This window comes from Malania oleifera, chromosome 9 (genome assembly GCF_029873635.1).
Source record: "Malania oleifera isolate guangnan ecotype guangnan chromosome 9, ASM2987363v1, whole genome shotgun sequence".
Lineage (NCBI taxonomy): Eukaryota > Viridiplantae > Streptophyta > Magnoliopsida > Santalales > Ximeniaceae > Malania > Malania oleifera.
The window spans coordinates 20,729,926-20,748,171 of NC_080425.1; the positions used below are offsets into that span (position 1 = coordinate 20,729,926).

The 18,246-nt window shown below is 34.6% G+C and overlaps 2 protein-coding genes across 2 annotated transcripts in view; both read left to right on the forward strand.

The window, feature by feature from the left end:
* Window positions 1-13,776, forward strand: part of LOC131164773 (pentatricopeptide repeat-containing protein At5g09450, mitochondrial) — a 29,142-nt gene extending 15,366 nt beyond the window's left edge. The window contains exon 3 of the mRNA XM_058122212.1: window positions 12,168-13,776. Coding sequence (XP_057978195.1) covers window positions 12,168-13,052 — 885 coding nt within the window. The 3' untranslated portion in view covers window positions 13,053-13,776. The remainder of the gene's footprint in view (window positions 1-12,167) is intronic.
* Window positions 3,362-5,790, forward strand: LOC131164772 (uncharacterized). The gene is made up of 4 exons (XM_058122211.1): window positions 3,362-3,975; window positions 4,078-4,214; window positions 4,333-4,408; window positions 4,527-5,790. The coding sequence occupies exons 1-4, from the start codon at window positions 3,369-3,371 to the stop codon at window positions 5,087-5,089; spliced, it is 1,383 nt and encodes a 460-aa protein (XP_057978194.1). The 5' UTR covers window positions 3,362-3,368; the 3' UTR covers window positions 5,090-5,790.
* Window positions 13,777-18,246: the final 4,470 nt, after the last annotated feature.

The window sequence follows — 18,246 nt, forward strand, 5'->3', positions numbered from 1 at the left end:
CCAAGCACCCATCTACCATTCAATCTACCTAAATCTAACATTCAAAAACAAAAATACTTACTTGCAGTTTTGTTGGCCGAGCCGCTGAAGCTATAAGATGGCTTCACGCCTTCACTCCTTTGAAGCCTGAGTTACTCATCTTCGCAGCCTTCGTTTCCTGAATCCTGAACCTAACAAAGTTCTTCGAAGCTTGAGAGTGGCCGAACGAAGGCAGCTTCATCCGCCACTGCCAGTCGTCGCACTCGCCGCCACCAGCCAGCCCTCTACCAGTCGTCGGCGTAGTCGCACTCGCAGCCACCAGCCAGCCCTCCGCCAGTCGTCACACGAAGCTTCGAGGCTTCGAGGCTCCTCCATCCTCCGAGTCGCCTCCCCTCTCTCGGTCTCACTCAGAGTCTCAGACTCTCTACCCTCTGCTCATCTCGCGTATGAGATAAGCTTTATTTCAATAACACTCAACACCCACAACCACATTTTAAATATTTTATTATGTTTTTTTTTTAATTATAATTTATTGTAAGTAATGTTTGTTAAATTAAATTAAAAAAAAAAAAGAGTAATTTAATAGAGTAAAAAGCTTTAAAATTTCAGATTCATTTTATATGCAAGCATGTCATATTCTGTTTTGATTAACATACTTTTATTCATTCTTTACGTATTCTTTCTTTCCTTTTGGTTTCATTGCATATAAAATATATATTATTTTAAAATAAATGACTATGACATGGCATTCCAAAAATATGGAGTGGACAATTTCTCATGTTCTATTTCTATGCAATTTTATATTTGTGAGTAAAACAACATTTTGCATAATTATTTCCCCTAACAGCATTTTTTTTGTTGTAAATTATTATATTCATATACAATATCAATTTCATTTATATGGTATCGCATTAACATTTTTTGAAAGCTGACACCATTAGAAATAGACTAATAGTATTATGGTTACAGACTTCCAAGATACAACATTAGTACAAAAAATACTCTTTTCTAGTCTTATGCCTTGCCTATAGATGCAGCTCTTGTTTTTTTTTTCTTTTCAAAGATCAGAAATCTCCCACATCTTAAACTTTTTATTATGTTTTTTTTTTAATTATAATTTGTTGTAAATTATGTTTGTTAAATTGAATTAAAAAAAGAGTAATTTAATAGAGTAAAAAATCAAAAAATAGTAATAATTATGTAAAATAAAATTTTCTTAATTTATAAATATTTTAATTGTCTTATATTTTTGAAAGGTAATTAGGAAAATTTAGTTTTATCACATATTTCCTATTTATAAATATTTTTTAAGTTTTAAAATATCATTTTGACGTTAAATTTAAAATTAGGTAAAATAAATCGTTACATGATCTATTTTTTGTTTTTCAGTTATCAAATAAAGTAAAAATTGATAACTTAATAAAAAACATTTTAACCTAATAGTTAATATATTAATAATTCAGATTTTTGCTAATTACTAGTTTACTACTGGAATTTGTAGAAAAATTTTATTTTAATCCATAAATTGAGAAAATGCTTAAAAAATTAAATAGAAAATTTATACTGTATGGATCTCTATTAGTGATGCTGTGATGTATATAAAAGTAGAGCAAGTTTTTTCCACCTTTAAAATTACAATGTTAATTTCTTATAGTTATAAATAAAAATAAAATCAAGTTAAAAAAATAATGAAAATACCTTTTTAAAGATAAAGGAATATATTTTTTTGTAATAAAATATCTAATATTTTAATCCATATACTGAGAAAATGTTTAAAAAATTAAATAGTCAATTTGTAATGTATGGATCTCTATTTGTGATGCTATGATGTATATGAAAGTAGAGCAAAAATCTTTTTCACCTGTTAATTTCTTATAGTTATAAATGAAAATAAAATCAAGCTATAAAAAATAATGAAAATATCTTTTTAAAGATAAAGGAATATATTTTTTTTGTAATAAAATATCTAATATTTTATAATTTTGTTTATTTATATATAAAAATAATAAACATTACTTATTATTTTTAATCAAATATTATACTTATTTTTACGTAATAAGTATTTAAAATTAGGACTATTTAGTACTTATTATTTAATATTTACTAAATTACTAATTATATTATTCCTGTCATTGTAGGAAGGTTGTAACTTTGTATTTTCTTTATATTTTGTGTAGAGATCATCAAATTAAGTCTATCAATATGTCACGTGATAGAGGAAATGAAAACTTACCTAGTGAAGATATTGGATGGCATTTTGGTACTGCGGTAGACGGTAATAGACATGTTATTATGTGTAAGTTATGTGGGAAGATAATCAAAGGGGTCATTACACGCTTGAAACAACACTTGGCACATAAAAAGGGTCAAGTAGCTGGATGCTCAAATGTGACCACACAAGTAAGAGAACAAATGATGAAACATCTACAACAGTATGCTGAGAAGAAAAGAGATAAACAAAAAAGGCAAGAAGAAGCAGAAGCCCAAATTAGAGGAGATTTTGAGAATTTCAGCGATGAAGAAGACTTGGAAGAAGAAAGTATGAGATTCGCTCGACAAGAAAGCATGCGATCACAACAACAATGGGAAGAGAGACAAAGATTTCGAGCAAGAACAACTGGAAGGGGTAATATTTATGAAGAGGGAGGTGGCTCTGGCAGTGGTGCTACCAGTGGTTTCAATAGAGCAGGAGCTCGATCTTATAGTGATCGAGAAGCTGGAGGTAGTGGACGACAATGGATCAATCCTGATGCCCCTGAAGCTAGACTAAAGGCAATGGATCCTATTTTAGAAAGAAGCAAGAGTGCGAAACAACCAAAACTCAACACAAAGTTACTGAAAGGTTTAAGAAGTAAATTAGGAAAAGCGGTTGGAAAATTCCTAATTTATAATCGGATTCCAGCGAATGTAGCTGACTCTCCATTTATGCAGCCTATGCTTGATATTGCTGCAGAGGTTGGAAAGGGGGTGAAGGGTCCATCACCCTATGAGATATCTGAAATTTATTTGGAGCAAGAGTATCAAGAAATGAAAAATTATATAACTTCTTTTGCTGGAATTTGGAAGGAAAGAGGTGTAACACTTATGTGTGATGGTTGGTCAGGACCAACTAGAAAACACATTATAAACTTTTTAGTTTATTGCGATAGAGGCACCGTGTTTCATAAATCAGTTGATGCCTCTGATGTGCCAAGCAGAACAGCTGAATATTATTTCAGGTAATTTTCTAATTTTAATTGTATATGCAAATAGTATTATGGACTTGCATGTTTTTAATTAAATAGTAGTAATTATTGAATTTATAATTTCATTTCAGATTAATGGATGAGGTGGTTGAAGAAATTGGAGGGGAGAATGTTGTCCAAGTAGTGACTGATAATGAAGCTGCAATGAAGGCAGGAGGAAAATTATTAATGCAGAAGAGGCCCAATCTCTATTGGACAGCATGTGCAGCTCATTGCATAGACCTTATTCTTGAAGATATTGGTAAGAAAAGTAACGTGAAGAAGGTCTTAGAAGATGCAAGAACAATAACCTCATTTATTTACAACCACACATGGACAGTGAATTTCATGAAGAAATTCACAAATAATAGAGAGTTACTTCGCCCTGCCATCACTCGATTTGCCACAAATTTCATTGCTTTGGAGACTATTGTCAGGCATAAACAAGCACTAAGGGAAATGTTTACATCTGATGCTTGGAAAAACTCAAGGTTTGGAATGGCAAAATCAGGCCCAGCATATGATTCGAAGAAAATTATCTTAGGCAAAGAGTTTTGGCAAAAGGCCTCTGATATAATTAAAGTGCAAGAACCCTTGGTGAAAGTTCTTAAATTGGTTGATGGTGATGAAAAACCAACCATGGGCTTCATATACGAGGCAATTGATAGGGCGAAGTTGGCCATTCAAAAAGATTGCCGGTTTTACAAAGACTATTGGAAAATTATTGACAACCGGTGGAGTTTTCAGTTGCACCAAGATTTGCACGCTGCTGGTAAGTGTAAATCAAATACAATTTCTTATTATTTTAACTTTTAAATTATGCATGGTTGCATTAGAAAACTATTGATTAATATGTTTCTAAATTTAATTGTAGGGTATTTTTTGAACCCACAATTTCTTTATGGTGCCCCACCCTCTCCTGAAGTTGCTAGAGAAGTCATGGATGGAGTTAAAAAAGTGATAACCAAGTTGGTACCCGATATAGATACTCAAATTCGGGCTATTAATCAAGTAAGTATTGGTTCCATTAAATTGAATAATGAATTGTTCTAGTATTTAATAATACTTTTAAGAATAATTATTAATATATCTAATTAATTAATTATATTTCACAATCATCCTTTTTTAGTTGTTGCTATATCGAGATAGGCAAGAGACTTTTGGAACCCCGTTGGCTCAAAGGGCAGTAAAACAAACAAATCCTGGTAAATATGGCTATATAGCTAAATAATAGAGAATTACTCTATTTTCTCTCTTTGTGTTCAAATTTGACTTTTGAAATACGCTATACTAACATAAAACTCTTTTTAATTATTCATGCAGCTGAATGGTGGATTCATTATGGCTTGTGTGCTCCTGAGCTCCAAAGAATAGCAATTAGAGTTCTTAGCCAGACCACATCAGCTTCGAACTGTGAGCGTAATTGGAGCACCTTTAGCCTCATCCATACGAAAACAAGAAATAGATTAAAGTACATGAGACTACAAAAACTTGTTTTCGTACATTACAACATGAGGTTAAAGTTAAGACGTACAATGAGAAGAAGCCAACGAGAAATTGAAGAGGGTTTCAATCCTATCAATTTGGATTACATTTTCGAAGAAGATGATCCTTTAAGTCAATGGTTAGAGGAGAGAGAGACACCACTACTCGACGGTCAGGACAATTCAAATTGGTTAAATGAAGAGGTTGGTGGTACTACAGAAGGAGGTGATCAACCACCAATAAACGCGCATGATGATTCAAGTTCAAGTCCTGAACGCACACAAAGTGATGACAATCTTGGTTTGAGCCCACCAAGTGATGATGATGGTAATAGTGGTGCTGGAGCTGGGGTTGGGGGGGGGTGGCAGTGGTGGTGGTGGAGGCGGCGGTGTAGAATATAATTATGGATATGATACAGGGACATCATTTGGAAGGGATATATATCCTTCTGATCCTTATGGACTACATGACATACCTGAAAATTATGACTTGGGTATTCCTCCAGGGAACCAATCTTCACAACCCAGGAGAAGGAGTGCTCGTGGTGACCCTAGCGATTCTACTGAAGATTCATATGGTGTGGTTCGTAGTTTTGGCGACTTTGGTTTAGATGGTTCATCATCACAATCATATGGATCTCATCCAGCATATCCACATTATGCATCTCGTGACTCACATTTTTATCCCAGTGGATCAGGAATCTCAGGATCTAGTGAGTCTTCTTCTACACACTACCCAGAGCCAGCCCCTGCCCCAACTTATAGACATTATTCAGGAGAATTTTCATCACCAGTACATTTTCAAGAGCAACAACAAAATGACGCAAACTTGGGTTCATTTAACTATGTATTTCCACAAGGATGGGGAGATAATTTCCCATCCCAATCTCAAGATACAGATGCAAATTATGAAGACCCTCCACGTCATTCTTTTTGGTGGTGACATGAGTTATGTTATAAATTTGTAATATTGTATTCATGTATTTTCAACTATTTATTGATATTTGATATTAATCACTTTTTAAATTCATGTATATGTAATCACTGTAATGTGTATATTGAGTATTAAGTCTATTGAGTATTGATTCATTTTTAGTAACTTTATGACTTTAATTAATTGATTCTTACATTTCTACATCTTTTTACTCATTAAACTAATGTAAACTATAAAAAAATATGATTTTTTTTTTAAACAGCGCACTAAAATTAATATAAAAATCATAATGCCTATTAAAAAGCATTTGTAGAGTGAATGAAAGCCTGCAAAATTCATTAAAAATCATGTATTAATGGATTTCATGCTTATTTTTTAAATTTGGCATGGTTGTGCATGTGTGAAAAAAATTCACGACCGTTACGCCCGCTTCCCGTTACGTAACACCCGCGTCTCCCGCGACCCGCGACACCCGCGACCGTTTCGCGACGTTACCCGCGACCGCGATTTCGAACCATGGCAGCAGCAAGCCTTAAGTCCTACTAGGTGGGGTCGGCTACATGAATCCTTTTCGGCCAATTGACTCGATCTAGAGCATTTTCCTCTATTAGATTAAGGGCTATTAGATCCTTACTCCCTACCTTATTCCAAGTAATTTTAGACCTACCGCTACCCCTTTTCAGGCTAGAAACCATTACTAACTCACTTCTCCTCACACGTGTTCTACTAGGCCTGCATTTTAAATGCCCAAACCATAATTGCAAATTGTAATTGCAAATTTTAACTTTTTATATTGATTTGTTTATCTAAAGAGTTCCAACAACTTTTTTCACTTAGTAGTATAATATTATTGTAAAGTTAACACATTAGTTGCCAGCTAGGTCGTAAGCTCTGTGGACAATGGTGGACTGCAGGCAGGAAAATGCCTGTGTTCAATTCCGCAATGGGGTGCTTTCTTTACCTGATATGCCTCAGACAGCGGCTGGGGCATATCCCTAATATTCCTAAAGAGGATGGGTCACAAAGGTCCTGCCCTGGGTGGTTTCTAGGTCATTAGAAAAAAAAAAAAAAACCATATTAGTTTACATTAAAAGAAATCAATTAATTTACTAGCTAATTGTTGTTTATTTATAGTTTAGAGAATTTAATTAAAAGTAATAGGGATTCTTTTTTCCTATATTCTATGTTCCATCCTAAGTAAATGATTCAAAACTTGCTGTGGTCCAATATAGCCAATCAACCAAATGATCCAAATGAGTGTTTCAAGCATACCATTACCCAAAATGGCGTAGCTACAAAGCCTACCTCCCCAAAAACGGCGTACATTTTAAGTAGTGTACCCTGTTCCTGTACTCATATGCAACTGGAACTAATTGGCTTGGAGTCCTTCACCCTCCTCGACCTCTCCTTTTTAGGAATAAAGTTGATAAAGGTTGAGTTCACACTATTTTTCCTACCACCTCGTTATGACAAAACTCCCAAAAAACCTCGTGATATCATCTTGCAACACCTCCCAACCAAGGTCTTAAATTTCGATTTCGACTCAAAATTTGAAGCTCCAAAAGTATGGAAATTTCGATGTCAATTTCGATTTTGATTTGAAAAAAATAATGGAAATTAGTTGTAAAACATGAAATTCTTTTATAAAGTTTTAGAAATGATTAATAGACATAACAATGTTAGTTTTAGGACTAATATATTACAAGTAAATACATCTATGGTGTGTATGAGGTGGAGAAGTTGTCATATAATATGTGCATCAAACATATATGTAAGATAGTGTCCATTAAACATATTCAGTGAATCAGTTAATACAAATGAAATTCATAAGTCATTTAAATATTATTTATTATACAAATAATGATAATTTAGACATGAATGGTTAAATAAAATGTTGTAACTTGTAAGTTTACTTTTCCATAAATTTCAAAAGCACTTGTAATAATATTTTGTTTCGATAAAAATAAATAAAATAAATTAAAAGAGAAATTTCAATTCACTCCTAAATCTCTCATTTCCATTTTGGGGAAATTTCATTGCATAGTTCAAATTTCGACAAGTTTAGCTAAAATTCCGAGATTTCGATAAATTTTGGATGATTCGTTGAAATTTCGACAGAAATTATGCCAAACGGAAATAGACTGCCATTTTGATTTCGAAGGTGACAGAAACCGGGAATTTTGACAATTTTGTGGAAATTTAAGACCATACTCCCAACTATCCTGAAAAAGATCATTACTATGTGCTTTACCCCATTCATATCAAGCACAACCCTCCTGACTTCCTCCGCTTCAAAAGGTCACTTTGACCAACTAGCAATTTCCTTTCCCACGGGACTTCAATCAAGGCCCTTGACCACAAAAACCATTTGCATCACCATTTTTTTTTTTTTTGATAGCAAAAGAAGAGATTTCATTAGAAAAAGAAGAATTTACGGAGAAGAGAATGAGACATCTCCTATTGAAATTCTGGAAAAATCCAGAGAAAAGAAACTAAAAGCACAAAAAAGACATTGAAGTATCAAAGCAAAAAATTCCTCCAATCTTGCTGAATATATGAAAAGCTTGCTTCATTAAAACATCCAAAACCAATGCATCATAAAGTGGCCAAGTAATGAATCTTTTCCAAACCAACTGCCTATTTAGTTTTTTCCCTGAAAAATCCGTGCATTGCACTCCAACCATAAACCCCACAGCACTGAAAATATTCCCACATTTCCAAAGAGCAGCCTTATCCTTCCTTCTTTCAAAACCCTCAAAAGAAATAGCCAACATTCTTTCCACCGATGCTGGACAAACCCAAGCTTCTCCCAATGTACCAAATAATTTATTCTAGTTGCTCCAACCAAAATCACAATGTAAAAACGAATGAGATGCCAACTCAGAATTCAAGTAACAAAGCACGCTAACATCTGGAGATAAGGCCTTCAAAGGTCTCATAATTTGCAACATATTATTAGTAATGGTTCTATTAATATGCATGCATGTACATAATTACGTAATTGGTTCAGTTTAGATATGTCCGTAATTATATAAATATGTAATTAGAGTATTAGTTACACATATCATTTGAAATTAAAATTCATAATTGCATAATGAATTCTATAATTCAGATATCTATGTACATAATTTTGTAATATATTGATAGTTTGGTTCAAATATACAAGTAATTATGAAATTATATGTACATAATTAGTTTTTTTTGCTTATGAGTGCACATAATTATGCAATTATAAGTGTACACAATTGATTGAATTCGTAAGCAAACCAATTAATATGCATGCATGCATGCATGAAAATAATTGCATAATTATTTGATTAAGATATAATTTATAGATACAAACATAATTATAGTATTGACTGCAACTACCTTTTGAAATTAAACCATATAATTAATTACGAAATCAATATTATAATTTGGAAATCTTATACATAATTTTGTACTAATGGACACCTTGTTTTAACTATATATGTACGTAATTATGCAATTATGGACACCTTGTTGATTGGGTTTGGTTATACAAACCAATTATTATGCATGTACATAATTATGTGACTGGTTGGATAAGATATGTCCATAATTATATAGATACGTAATTATAGTATTTTTTCCAACTACCACTTGAAATTAAGCTATATAATTTATTACGTAATTAATACTATAATTCGTAAATCTATACATAAGTTTGTAATTATTGATACCTTAGTTCAAATATGTACGTAATTACACAATTATGAGTGTACTCAATTGATTCGAGTTGGTTATGCTAACAAATTAATATGCATGCATGTATGTACATAATTTACATAATTACGCACAAATTTTTCAATTGACTAATAAATCAATAACTTTCAAAGATGGTGGGAAGATATGACAATGATAATATTTGAAGATAGTTATAAGTTTCACCCGGTATTCATCAATTGGTTTCACATGTTTTAAAATTAAATGGGTAAATGGTTTGACCCATGTCTAAATGGGTATGGGTCATAAATGACCCTACCCATCTTGACCCATACCCACTCATTTAACATGTCTAACTGTCACCTTTTGGGCGGCACCTTCTGTTTGTCACAATCCACAATTGACTGTAAAGCTTCGACAAGAACCCTTCCCTAGGAACAAAAATGGAATACCCTTTCACCTTAAACCTCCATCCTTGTTCCAAGAACTTACATTTTTTGATGATTGGTGCACCACCCAATGATTAAATCTACGACAATTGTACTTAATCAAGTGAAAGTTACAGAAAAACATTCAGAGAACCACTGAGTGGCTGCCAGTGAACTTATCCACCAGTTTGCACAAGGGTTCTGCTAAAAAACACAACTCTCTCCCCCAAACAAGGATTTACTTCCAATCTGCACTGTTTTCCATTGGTGAGCTTCCTTCAAAATGACCAATATCCATCACAGAAGAGACAACCAATACCGCACTGAAAGAAAAAAGAAAAGGGAAGTATCATGGCTCTATCCTGAGTTTTAGTGTCATTTTAATTCAAATTTATTGGAAAATTATATATGTAGCTTATGACTGACTGCAACTGCTGTCGTTGATGTGAAATCTCTGTCATGGCTCCTTTTGGTTGCTAATAAAAAGTTGTGTTTTGAAGACAGCCATGTAGATATGAGACTCAAATGGCCAAAATAATCTAAGCAAACAACAATTGCCTCACACAGATTTATGTGGTTTGACTTAAAGCCAACCTCCACAGGATAGTGAAGAAATTTGTTATGAGGAGGGAGATTAAAAGTGTGGTCCCATTCTCAAGCCTAGCGCTATTATACCTTGATTTCTCACTGTCCTAGATTCCCTGAAAACCCCTAGATCTCTCTCCTTTTCCACAAACATGGGATGCAGCATGGCTCGGACATGGCAACTTGGGAAGTCTGAAAAGATTAGGATGCGACATGTTGCTGACGAATGCATATGTAATGTGCTGTATATGACTATACCATATATGACACCATATTTTTTACATATGGCTTATGAATAATTTGGTTTTTAACATTCTGCCCACAAACCCCTAGACCTCTCTCCTTTTCCACACACATGGGATGCAGCATGGCTTGGACTTGGCAACTTGGGAAGTCTGAAAAGATTAGGATGCAACATGGTGCTGACAACATGACTATACCATATATGACACCAATTTTTAACATATGACTTATGAATATTAACATTCATAGAACAATATATGGCCAAATAACCCATTAGGAAGTTGTATGGTTCTTTTGTCTCATATAAATTTTCAATATATCATTTTACATGTGGCTCAAGCCTCAAAATTACATTTATAATTTTTTGATTGAAAGAATTAGGTTTTAACATTCAGATAGCATTGTCATTCTTAACAATCTAATAGGAAGTTATATGGTTCTTTTTTCATCTCATAAAAAATTCCAATATATTATTTTTTATTTTATAAACATAGTCAAATTTATTATAGTTTTAAAGTGTTTAGTGCTGTACTTTCCATAAGGAGTGGCACAACAGTAGAGTTGTCACCATGTGACTTGGAGGTCAAGGGTTCAAGAGTGAAAACAGCCTCTTGCAAAAACACAGGGTAAGGCTGCATACTGTAGACCTATTGTGGTCTGCCCCTTTCCCTGGACCCTGCTTACGTAGAAGCTTTGTGCACCAGACTGCCCTTTTTAGTTTTCCATGAGGAAAAGAAAAACTCTTGTTATAATATGTCAATATTATGTCTAGAAGTTATTTTTGTTTCATATTTTCTTTCCGTTCTGGTTTTGTTGTGGGGGAATCCTTTTCCTCCTCTATAGAGTCTTCTTTCAATAAAATTTCTTCTTTTTCTATAAAGAGTGTTCGGGACAGGTTGAAGAAGAATCAAAGAAGTCTTCAATCAGTGTTATAGAAAGAGTGTCTGAGTGTCTACTCCATGGACAGATGTCTGAGTGTCCAGAGAGTGTCAATCCATCTACTCCATGGACTAGGATTTGGGAAAAAATGTAATCGTCGTGGCGCAAGAAAAGACATCCAGCCTTGATTAATTTTTTTTCTAGATTTTCTCTCAGGATGTGGATAAATCAGCTCACTTGGCAACTTCCAAAGGCTAGACGGTCAATTGTTTGGCCTTGTTAATATCAAACGTGTCATGCAAACATGATTAGCAGAAGCATCCTGCTTCTAAGAGAACTTGTTTCCATTTATATTCTCTCCCTTGATCTGAAATTTATGCAAGAATGTAGGATTTTTGTGGTAATCTAGTAATTGGTTTCTGTGCATGGAATATTTTCCTAAAAGGTTTGACCCTGCATCATACAATCTGTTTTATGATTTCTTATGTGCTATTTGGAATGTACTATTATGCTTTGGCTGACAGTTGGGAAAGCTGAGGAAAAAGCAAACACTTGAATCTTATAATTTGTTGGAGTTGAGTGGTTGTTGTAGGATACAAATTCTCTTTTATTTTATTTGCAACTTAACGGTCATTCAACTCTAATTTTTCTTTTAATGTTGACTATTTGTTTATAGTTCTCTAAATAATTGCTAATAGACTATTGTCGGGCTGATACAAGTTTGCAGATATCTGAGTGGATGGTTACCCATGAAGAGTTTGAGTTATCAGACTCTGACTTTGCAGACCGTATTGAGCTGATGAGTAAAGTTTTTGGAATTAATGCTGCCGAACGCTACTTTGAGGGGTTACCTCTCACTGCAAAAACTTGTGAAACCTACACTGCTCTCCTTCACTCATTTGCTGGGGCAAAATTGACGGAGAAGGCTGAGGAACTTTATGAAAGAATAAAGGAGTCAAACCTGCTGTTTAGTGCCCTTACATACAATGAGATGATGACTTTGTACATGTCAGTTGGACAGGTGGAGAAGGTTTCTTCAGTTGTTGAAGAACTAAAACGCCAGAAGATTGCTCCAGATCTCTTCACTTATAACCTGTGGATAAGTTCATGTGCTGCAACTCTAAACATTGAAGGGGTTAGAAGGATTCTTGATGAAATGAGTTGTGACTCTAGCTCCAATGAAGGTTGGGTAAGATACATAAACCTTGCCAATATATATGTTACAGCTAGTCAGCTTGTCAATTCAGGACCGAACTCCATAGTTGATTCTGAGAAGGGTATTACACAGCGAGAATGGATAACTTATGATTTCCTCATTCTTCTTTTTGCGGGTCTGGGAAACAAAGATAAAATCAATCAAATATGGGCATCCATGAAAATGACTAAACAGAAAATGACAGGTAGAAACTATGCCTCTATTATTTCCTCGTACCTGATGCTTGGGCATATGAAAGAGGTGGAGGAAGTCATTGACCAGTGGAAGCTCTCCACTACTGTTGATTTCAATACCTCCATCTGTAGAAGTATTATGAAGTCATTTTCAGAAATTGGTTTAACTGAAAATGCTGAAGCCTTTCGTTTGCTTCTGATTGAGAAAAATTGCAATCCATAGATAAATTGAAATGATAGTGAATTGGAGTGTCATATGATAAGGAAGCAACAAGTTTGAGAGCAAATTTATAATGAATGGACAATTGGGAGGGAAAAATAACTGCACCTGCAATACCTGCGGCAAACTCTACTACCATACTGTAGTATTCAAGAAGCTGTATTTTTCTGAATTGCAGCTGTTTGGTTTTTGTTTCCAAGTCCCTGGAATGTGGAACTCATGAGTCAATAAATTTAAATTATGTTTCTCTCTTGGCTTCTGTGTTAGTTTGCTCTATGCTGATGTAACTGCTATTACAAGAGTTGAATTGTATCGATTTCCGTCTTTGGGGAGATCTGGTTTGTCCAAATCTTTATTTTGGTATGGAACACCCAAAAGTGGCTGGGCTGTATCGCATGGACTAAAGTTTGAAAGTGTGATGGTTCAGTTATTTATTTTTTCGTTTCAAGCACCAGAAATGAAGTGTCACTGTTTGGAATAGACCATAGGTGGGGTTTTGACGCACAAACTGAAATCTTCAGTGCTGAATGCATGGTGGAGAAGGGATGGGGCATGAAATTTGGTGAGAGGGGAAAAACAAAAATAGGTTGAAAAAAACCGCTACTGGTGTTGCTGTTGTTTGCACGTCATCTTACATTTCATATATTTTTGAGGTGTATGAATCTGAATATGCTCAATTTTTGTTATCTCATTCCATTTTCTATGCATATCTAGTCCACAGTTGCAAGTTTTGGCTGTGAATGGTTCATTATGTTGTAACGGTAATGGCTTGTCAAATCTGTCTTAAAGATTTGTATGCAATGCTGATAACACATGCAATTTACTTGAGGAACTTGTTTTGCCTTTTTTTGGTTTTCCCTATATATATGACTCACCCATGTTTAACGTTTTGGTTATCTCATTGTTTTATTTTGTTTTGTTTTGTTTGTTTTGTTTTGTTTTTTTGTTGTTGATTTTTTATTCTTATATTACTTCTATCAGTTATATATGATTTTGTTTATTTGGAAATTTTGGTCTGATTGAGCAGATTTTGGATTTGTCCAATGAGAAATGCATTTGGTCATCAGCAGTGAGTTCAATATTTGTTTAATGTTGTTAATTGTAATCTGATTCCCCCCCGCCTTCCCCCCTTTTTTGGAAGATTTGATGAAGTGAAACTTAGATAATATAATGCATAATTAAATTTGTGTTAAAGGCTACGTGCCATTAGTCATGGCAGTCGTATGTGAAAAACCCGAGAAGGGTGACAACTATTGAGTAGGGGAATGACCGCTTTGATTCTTGTGAGAGTAAAAAAATGATGTTGAAATCTTGTTTAGTAAAATTGAACAAAAATACCCAGTAGTTTTTTGACTAAGATTAAACCCTTTCGCTGCATTTGAGAGCATAGATTTCAAATCTTGGATTTAAATTTGAGTGAATTTGGACAAATTTTAATACAATATTATTTTATATCTTATCCAAATTCATAGTCACTCTAAGCATATGGTTTTAGTTTTTGCATTAAAATGATTTGCATGAAAAAATGAATGAAGTGAAAGAGTATTATTTTTGCAAATAAAATTATAATTTTAGAGGTCTCTTTCGTAGTTTGTCGAAAATTTAGGATATTGGTTGTTGTTTGCATTAAGATCGTTATACCTGCGTTTCTATAGTAATGAATATGCTTTTGTAATGGATCATCGTGAGGGGAAACTTAGTTTGAAGCAACCGGAATTGGTTTGTTTTAACGTGGAAGGGTGGTCCTACTGATACTTCCAAAAAATAAAAAATAAAAAAAATAACTTGTACACAACATTTACTTTTTACTGTACTATGTGACCATTTATCATTTTATGCATTGATTTTACTTTGCTCTTGAAGACAAAAAAGAAAAAAGAAAAAAAGAAACAAATTTGTTATTTCTGTTGAAGATTAAAACTAAACTTGACGGTGACAGCAAAATTTGACGGCGGTAGCTCCACCAACCTCAGCCCACTGTTGTTGAATTGCAATGGAGAGTAGGTAACCTATCTTCACCAACCAGCCTACTTGTTTGAATTTAATCTTATCTACCATTTATCCTTTACTATAAATAGATGTGTGTGTGTGTGTTCGTGTGTGTAATGCATGTGGTGTTAATAGATATGTGGTGTAGAGAGGGTAAATAACTAGTGAGAAGAAGTGTTTGTGTATTTTGAATTCCTCTCTAATTTTTTTCTGATTGAAATCAATTGAGTGTTTATTGTGCAAATTGTTTGTAATCCTCATTGAATTTCGATCACAACTAGTGATTGAGTGAGTCCCCTCCACCCAACAGTGGTATCAGAGTTTCAGGTTTGCCGGAATTTGCCAAACAGAGGCGAACAGAGGGGAAATTCGATTTTTTTCCTAGATTTGAAGTTACTCTAAATCCAAAATTGAGCATACTATTGTGAAATTCACGTCGAGACGATTTCAGTGGTGAAAACCGGGCTTCAAACGGAGTTCGGGAGCCTCCACATGCACTCACATGCGCCGAAAGACGAAACAACGTCCTTCGCATGCGTTGACGAAGATACTGACTGCCGACGCCACCCCCCTCACGCGCCCGCACACGTCTTCTTCGCCTGATTGACATGATCTGACCTAGACACCCGATCCACAACCTGACCCAGCAACCAACAACCCGGATCTGAACCCGCGAGCACGACTCGACCTAGCTGATGGACCAGCATCCAATCATCGACACACGGCACGCCCAGAAGCCGCCATGTGGACTAATGGTAAGAACTGACGCCGTTTATCTTCGTTAAGAAAAATCAACCTAAGTCAAACTGGTCAAGAATTGTTTTTTAGTCGATTCAGGGATTTTTAAATTAGTTTGTTGTAACGTAAAACCAGTTCCTAAGGTTTTTTACCCTTCTGAACACATTGGTGCATCAGATTTTCCAAAATCAATCTCTATCAGTCTATTTATATATATTAAATCTAATGGCGAACAGTACTACCCAAGCGATCATTCCAAAGTTGACACGGGAGAATTATGACAATTGGTTTATTCAAATGAGAGCCCTTCTAGGTGCTTAGGATGTCATGGACATTGTTGAAGATGGGTACTGTAGAGACCCAAATAATTATTGTAACTTAATAATAGGAGGAGGAGGAGAGAAAAGAAGGATTTTAAACAGGGTCTCGTCGACAAGAAAATACTGAAAGGCTATATTTTAGTTCTAAATTTCGTCGACGAGGAGTGAGCATTCGTCGATGAATTTCCTTCTTGACCTCATCGACGAAGTGACGTGTCTCGTTGACGAAGGCTAGTGTATAAATAGCCTAAACCTGATTTTTCAGCCAAGAATTCACGCACAAACCCTTCTCTCTCTCTCTCTCTCTCTCTCTCTCTCTCTCTCTCTCTCTCCTGTTCGTTCCTTCCTCCTTCTCTCTAAGTTTTCGAGCCGAATTCTTGCCAATTCGATGATCCGAGGCCATCATGACACTCATAGGAAAGTTCTCTTTAAGTTTGTTAGAGTGGATTGTTGGTGGGGCTGCCTTGAATTTTATTCCAAATTTAAGGTAAGACTCTTTATTCAATATTTGGCTTTCCCATAGTTATAAGAAATGTAGTACACAGAGATATACTGAACTTTTGTTCTGGAAAATGTTGTTTTCAGGGTGTTGAATGGAGAAGCCTATAGGTGTAAGACTAAATTTTATAGGGTCTTTCAGTTGTCAGGTAAGAGAATAAATTAAAGCAGTTATTTTCCATGAAAATCGATATTACTTATTAGAAAATTAATTTTTAGGAAACTTGTATTATATATATATATATATATGTATATATATGAGTATGTTGGTAAAAATGCATATTTGGGAAAATACTGCTATTATACAGGAAATATGATTTTAGAATGGAAATTATGGTTTTAATCAGCATTGTGTGGCATAAATATTATTTTACTCAAATTGTATTACGTTAAGTCAAGTTTACAGAAAAAGCATACCTGTAGTTATTTCAGGAATAGCAGTGTAATACAGTACCTTATGATTTCAAGAATACATAATAAACAATATATTAATTCAGATTAATATGTATGATATATTTGGTGTAAGACTGTGATTGATAGTCGGCGCAAGGTCGCAGTTATGAATGTAATTAGCATAAGGCCGCATTTATTTACGTTATTATAGAAATCAGAACATGCTATCAATCTATTTACGTTAAACAATATATTATCATGTATTATATGTTATCAGAACCCGGATGATAGTTTAGATTAGTTATAGGAGCACAGTACCGTAGCTATACAGTTTAGTTTAGTTTAGTTTAGTTCAGACTTGTGCTAACTGCCCCTACTAGTAGAGGGGGTGGGAGATGGATAGACGATGTGGCTTTCAGTGTAGAGTTGTATACGTCCATCTGACAGTCCGGACCAGGATGTGGCGGGCCATTGTACTTACAGACATTTTTGACTTGGCAGTGGTCGGCCAGCCATTATCGGGTCTCGCCTTCGGGCTGCACAACCTGTCATGGGAGGTAATACATGACATCGACTAGCTATTCATCCTGGGTAAATTTCAGAATTACTAGTTATATCAGATGATTTATGAACATTATGATCTAGTAGAATTATGAAACTATATGTTTACTCAGTGATACTATTTACAGTGTTTTCAAGTATATGACATGTACTGTATATCTATTATAGCACTAAATATTCATGTTGCCATAAAACTGTATTTAGTTTATTTCCCTTATTGAGAAGTGTCTCACCCTAGCTTAAACTATTTCAGGGAACCCAGAAAGACCGACGGACCGAGGTCGCCATTGAGACAATTGTACTACCCCACTAGGCGGGTAAGTTTTTGAGCTAGGATCAGTTGGTTTTTGTTAAAAGATCCTTGATGTATCTTTTGATGTTTAGAGGATGGACATATACAATATTATGGTGGTTTGTAGATAACTCTAGTATTATGTACTTTATGGTTTGGAGATTGTTATGTAATTCATTTTTACTGCTGCTTTGGTTTCCGCTGTGTATGACAGGTGTAACTCCATTACCCACGGGTTCAGGTCGATTTTGTTATATGGATGATTAGTGAAATTAGGATGGTTAATGTAATTAACCATATAACAAATGAAGCAGGTCATTACAGTTTTGTATTAGATCCTAGGATGTTGGGTTTTGTAGACTTTAGAATGCAATAGTAATAATACCAGAGTATAGGATAAGGGAAT

What these genes read in the sequence shown, in the direction of transcription:
- LOC131164772 (XM_058122211.1), top strand. Translation starts at nt 3,369, where the DNA reads ATGAAGGCAGGAGGAAAATTATTAATGCAGAAGAGGCCCAATCTCTAT. An exon ending in CCAAGATTTGCACGCTGCTG is followed by an intron (nt 3,976 to 4,077) that starts GTAAGTGTAAAT and finishes ATTTAATTGTAG; the next exon opens with GGTATTTTTTGAACCCACAA. An exon ending in AGTAAAACAAACAAATCCTG is followed by an intron (nt 4,409 to 4,526) that starts GTAAATATGGCT and finishes TTATTCATGCAG; the next exon opens with CTGAATGGTGGATTCATTAT.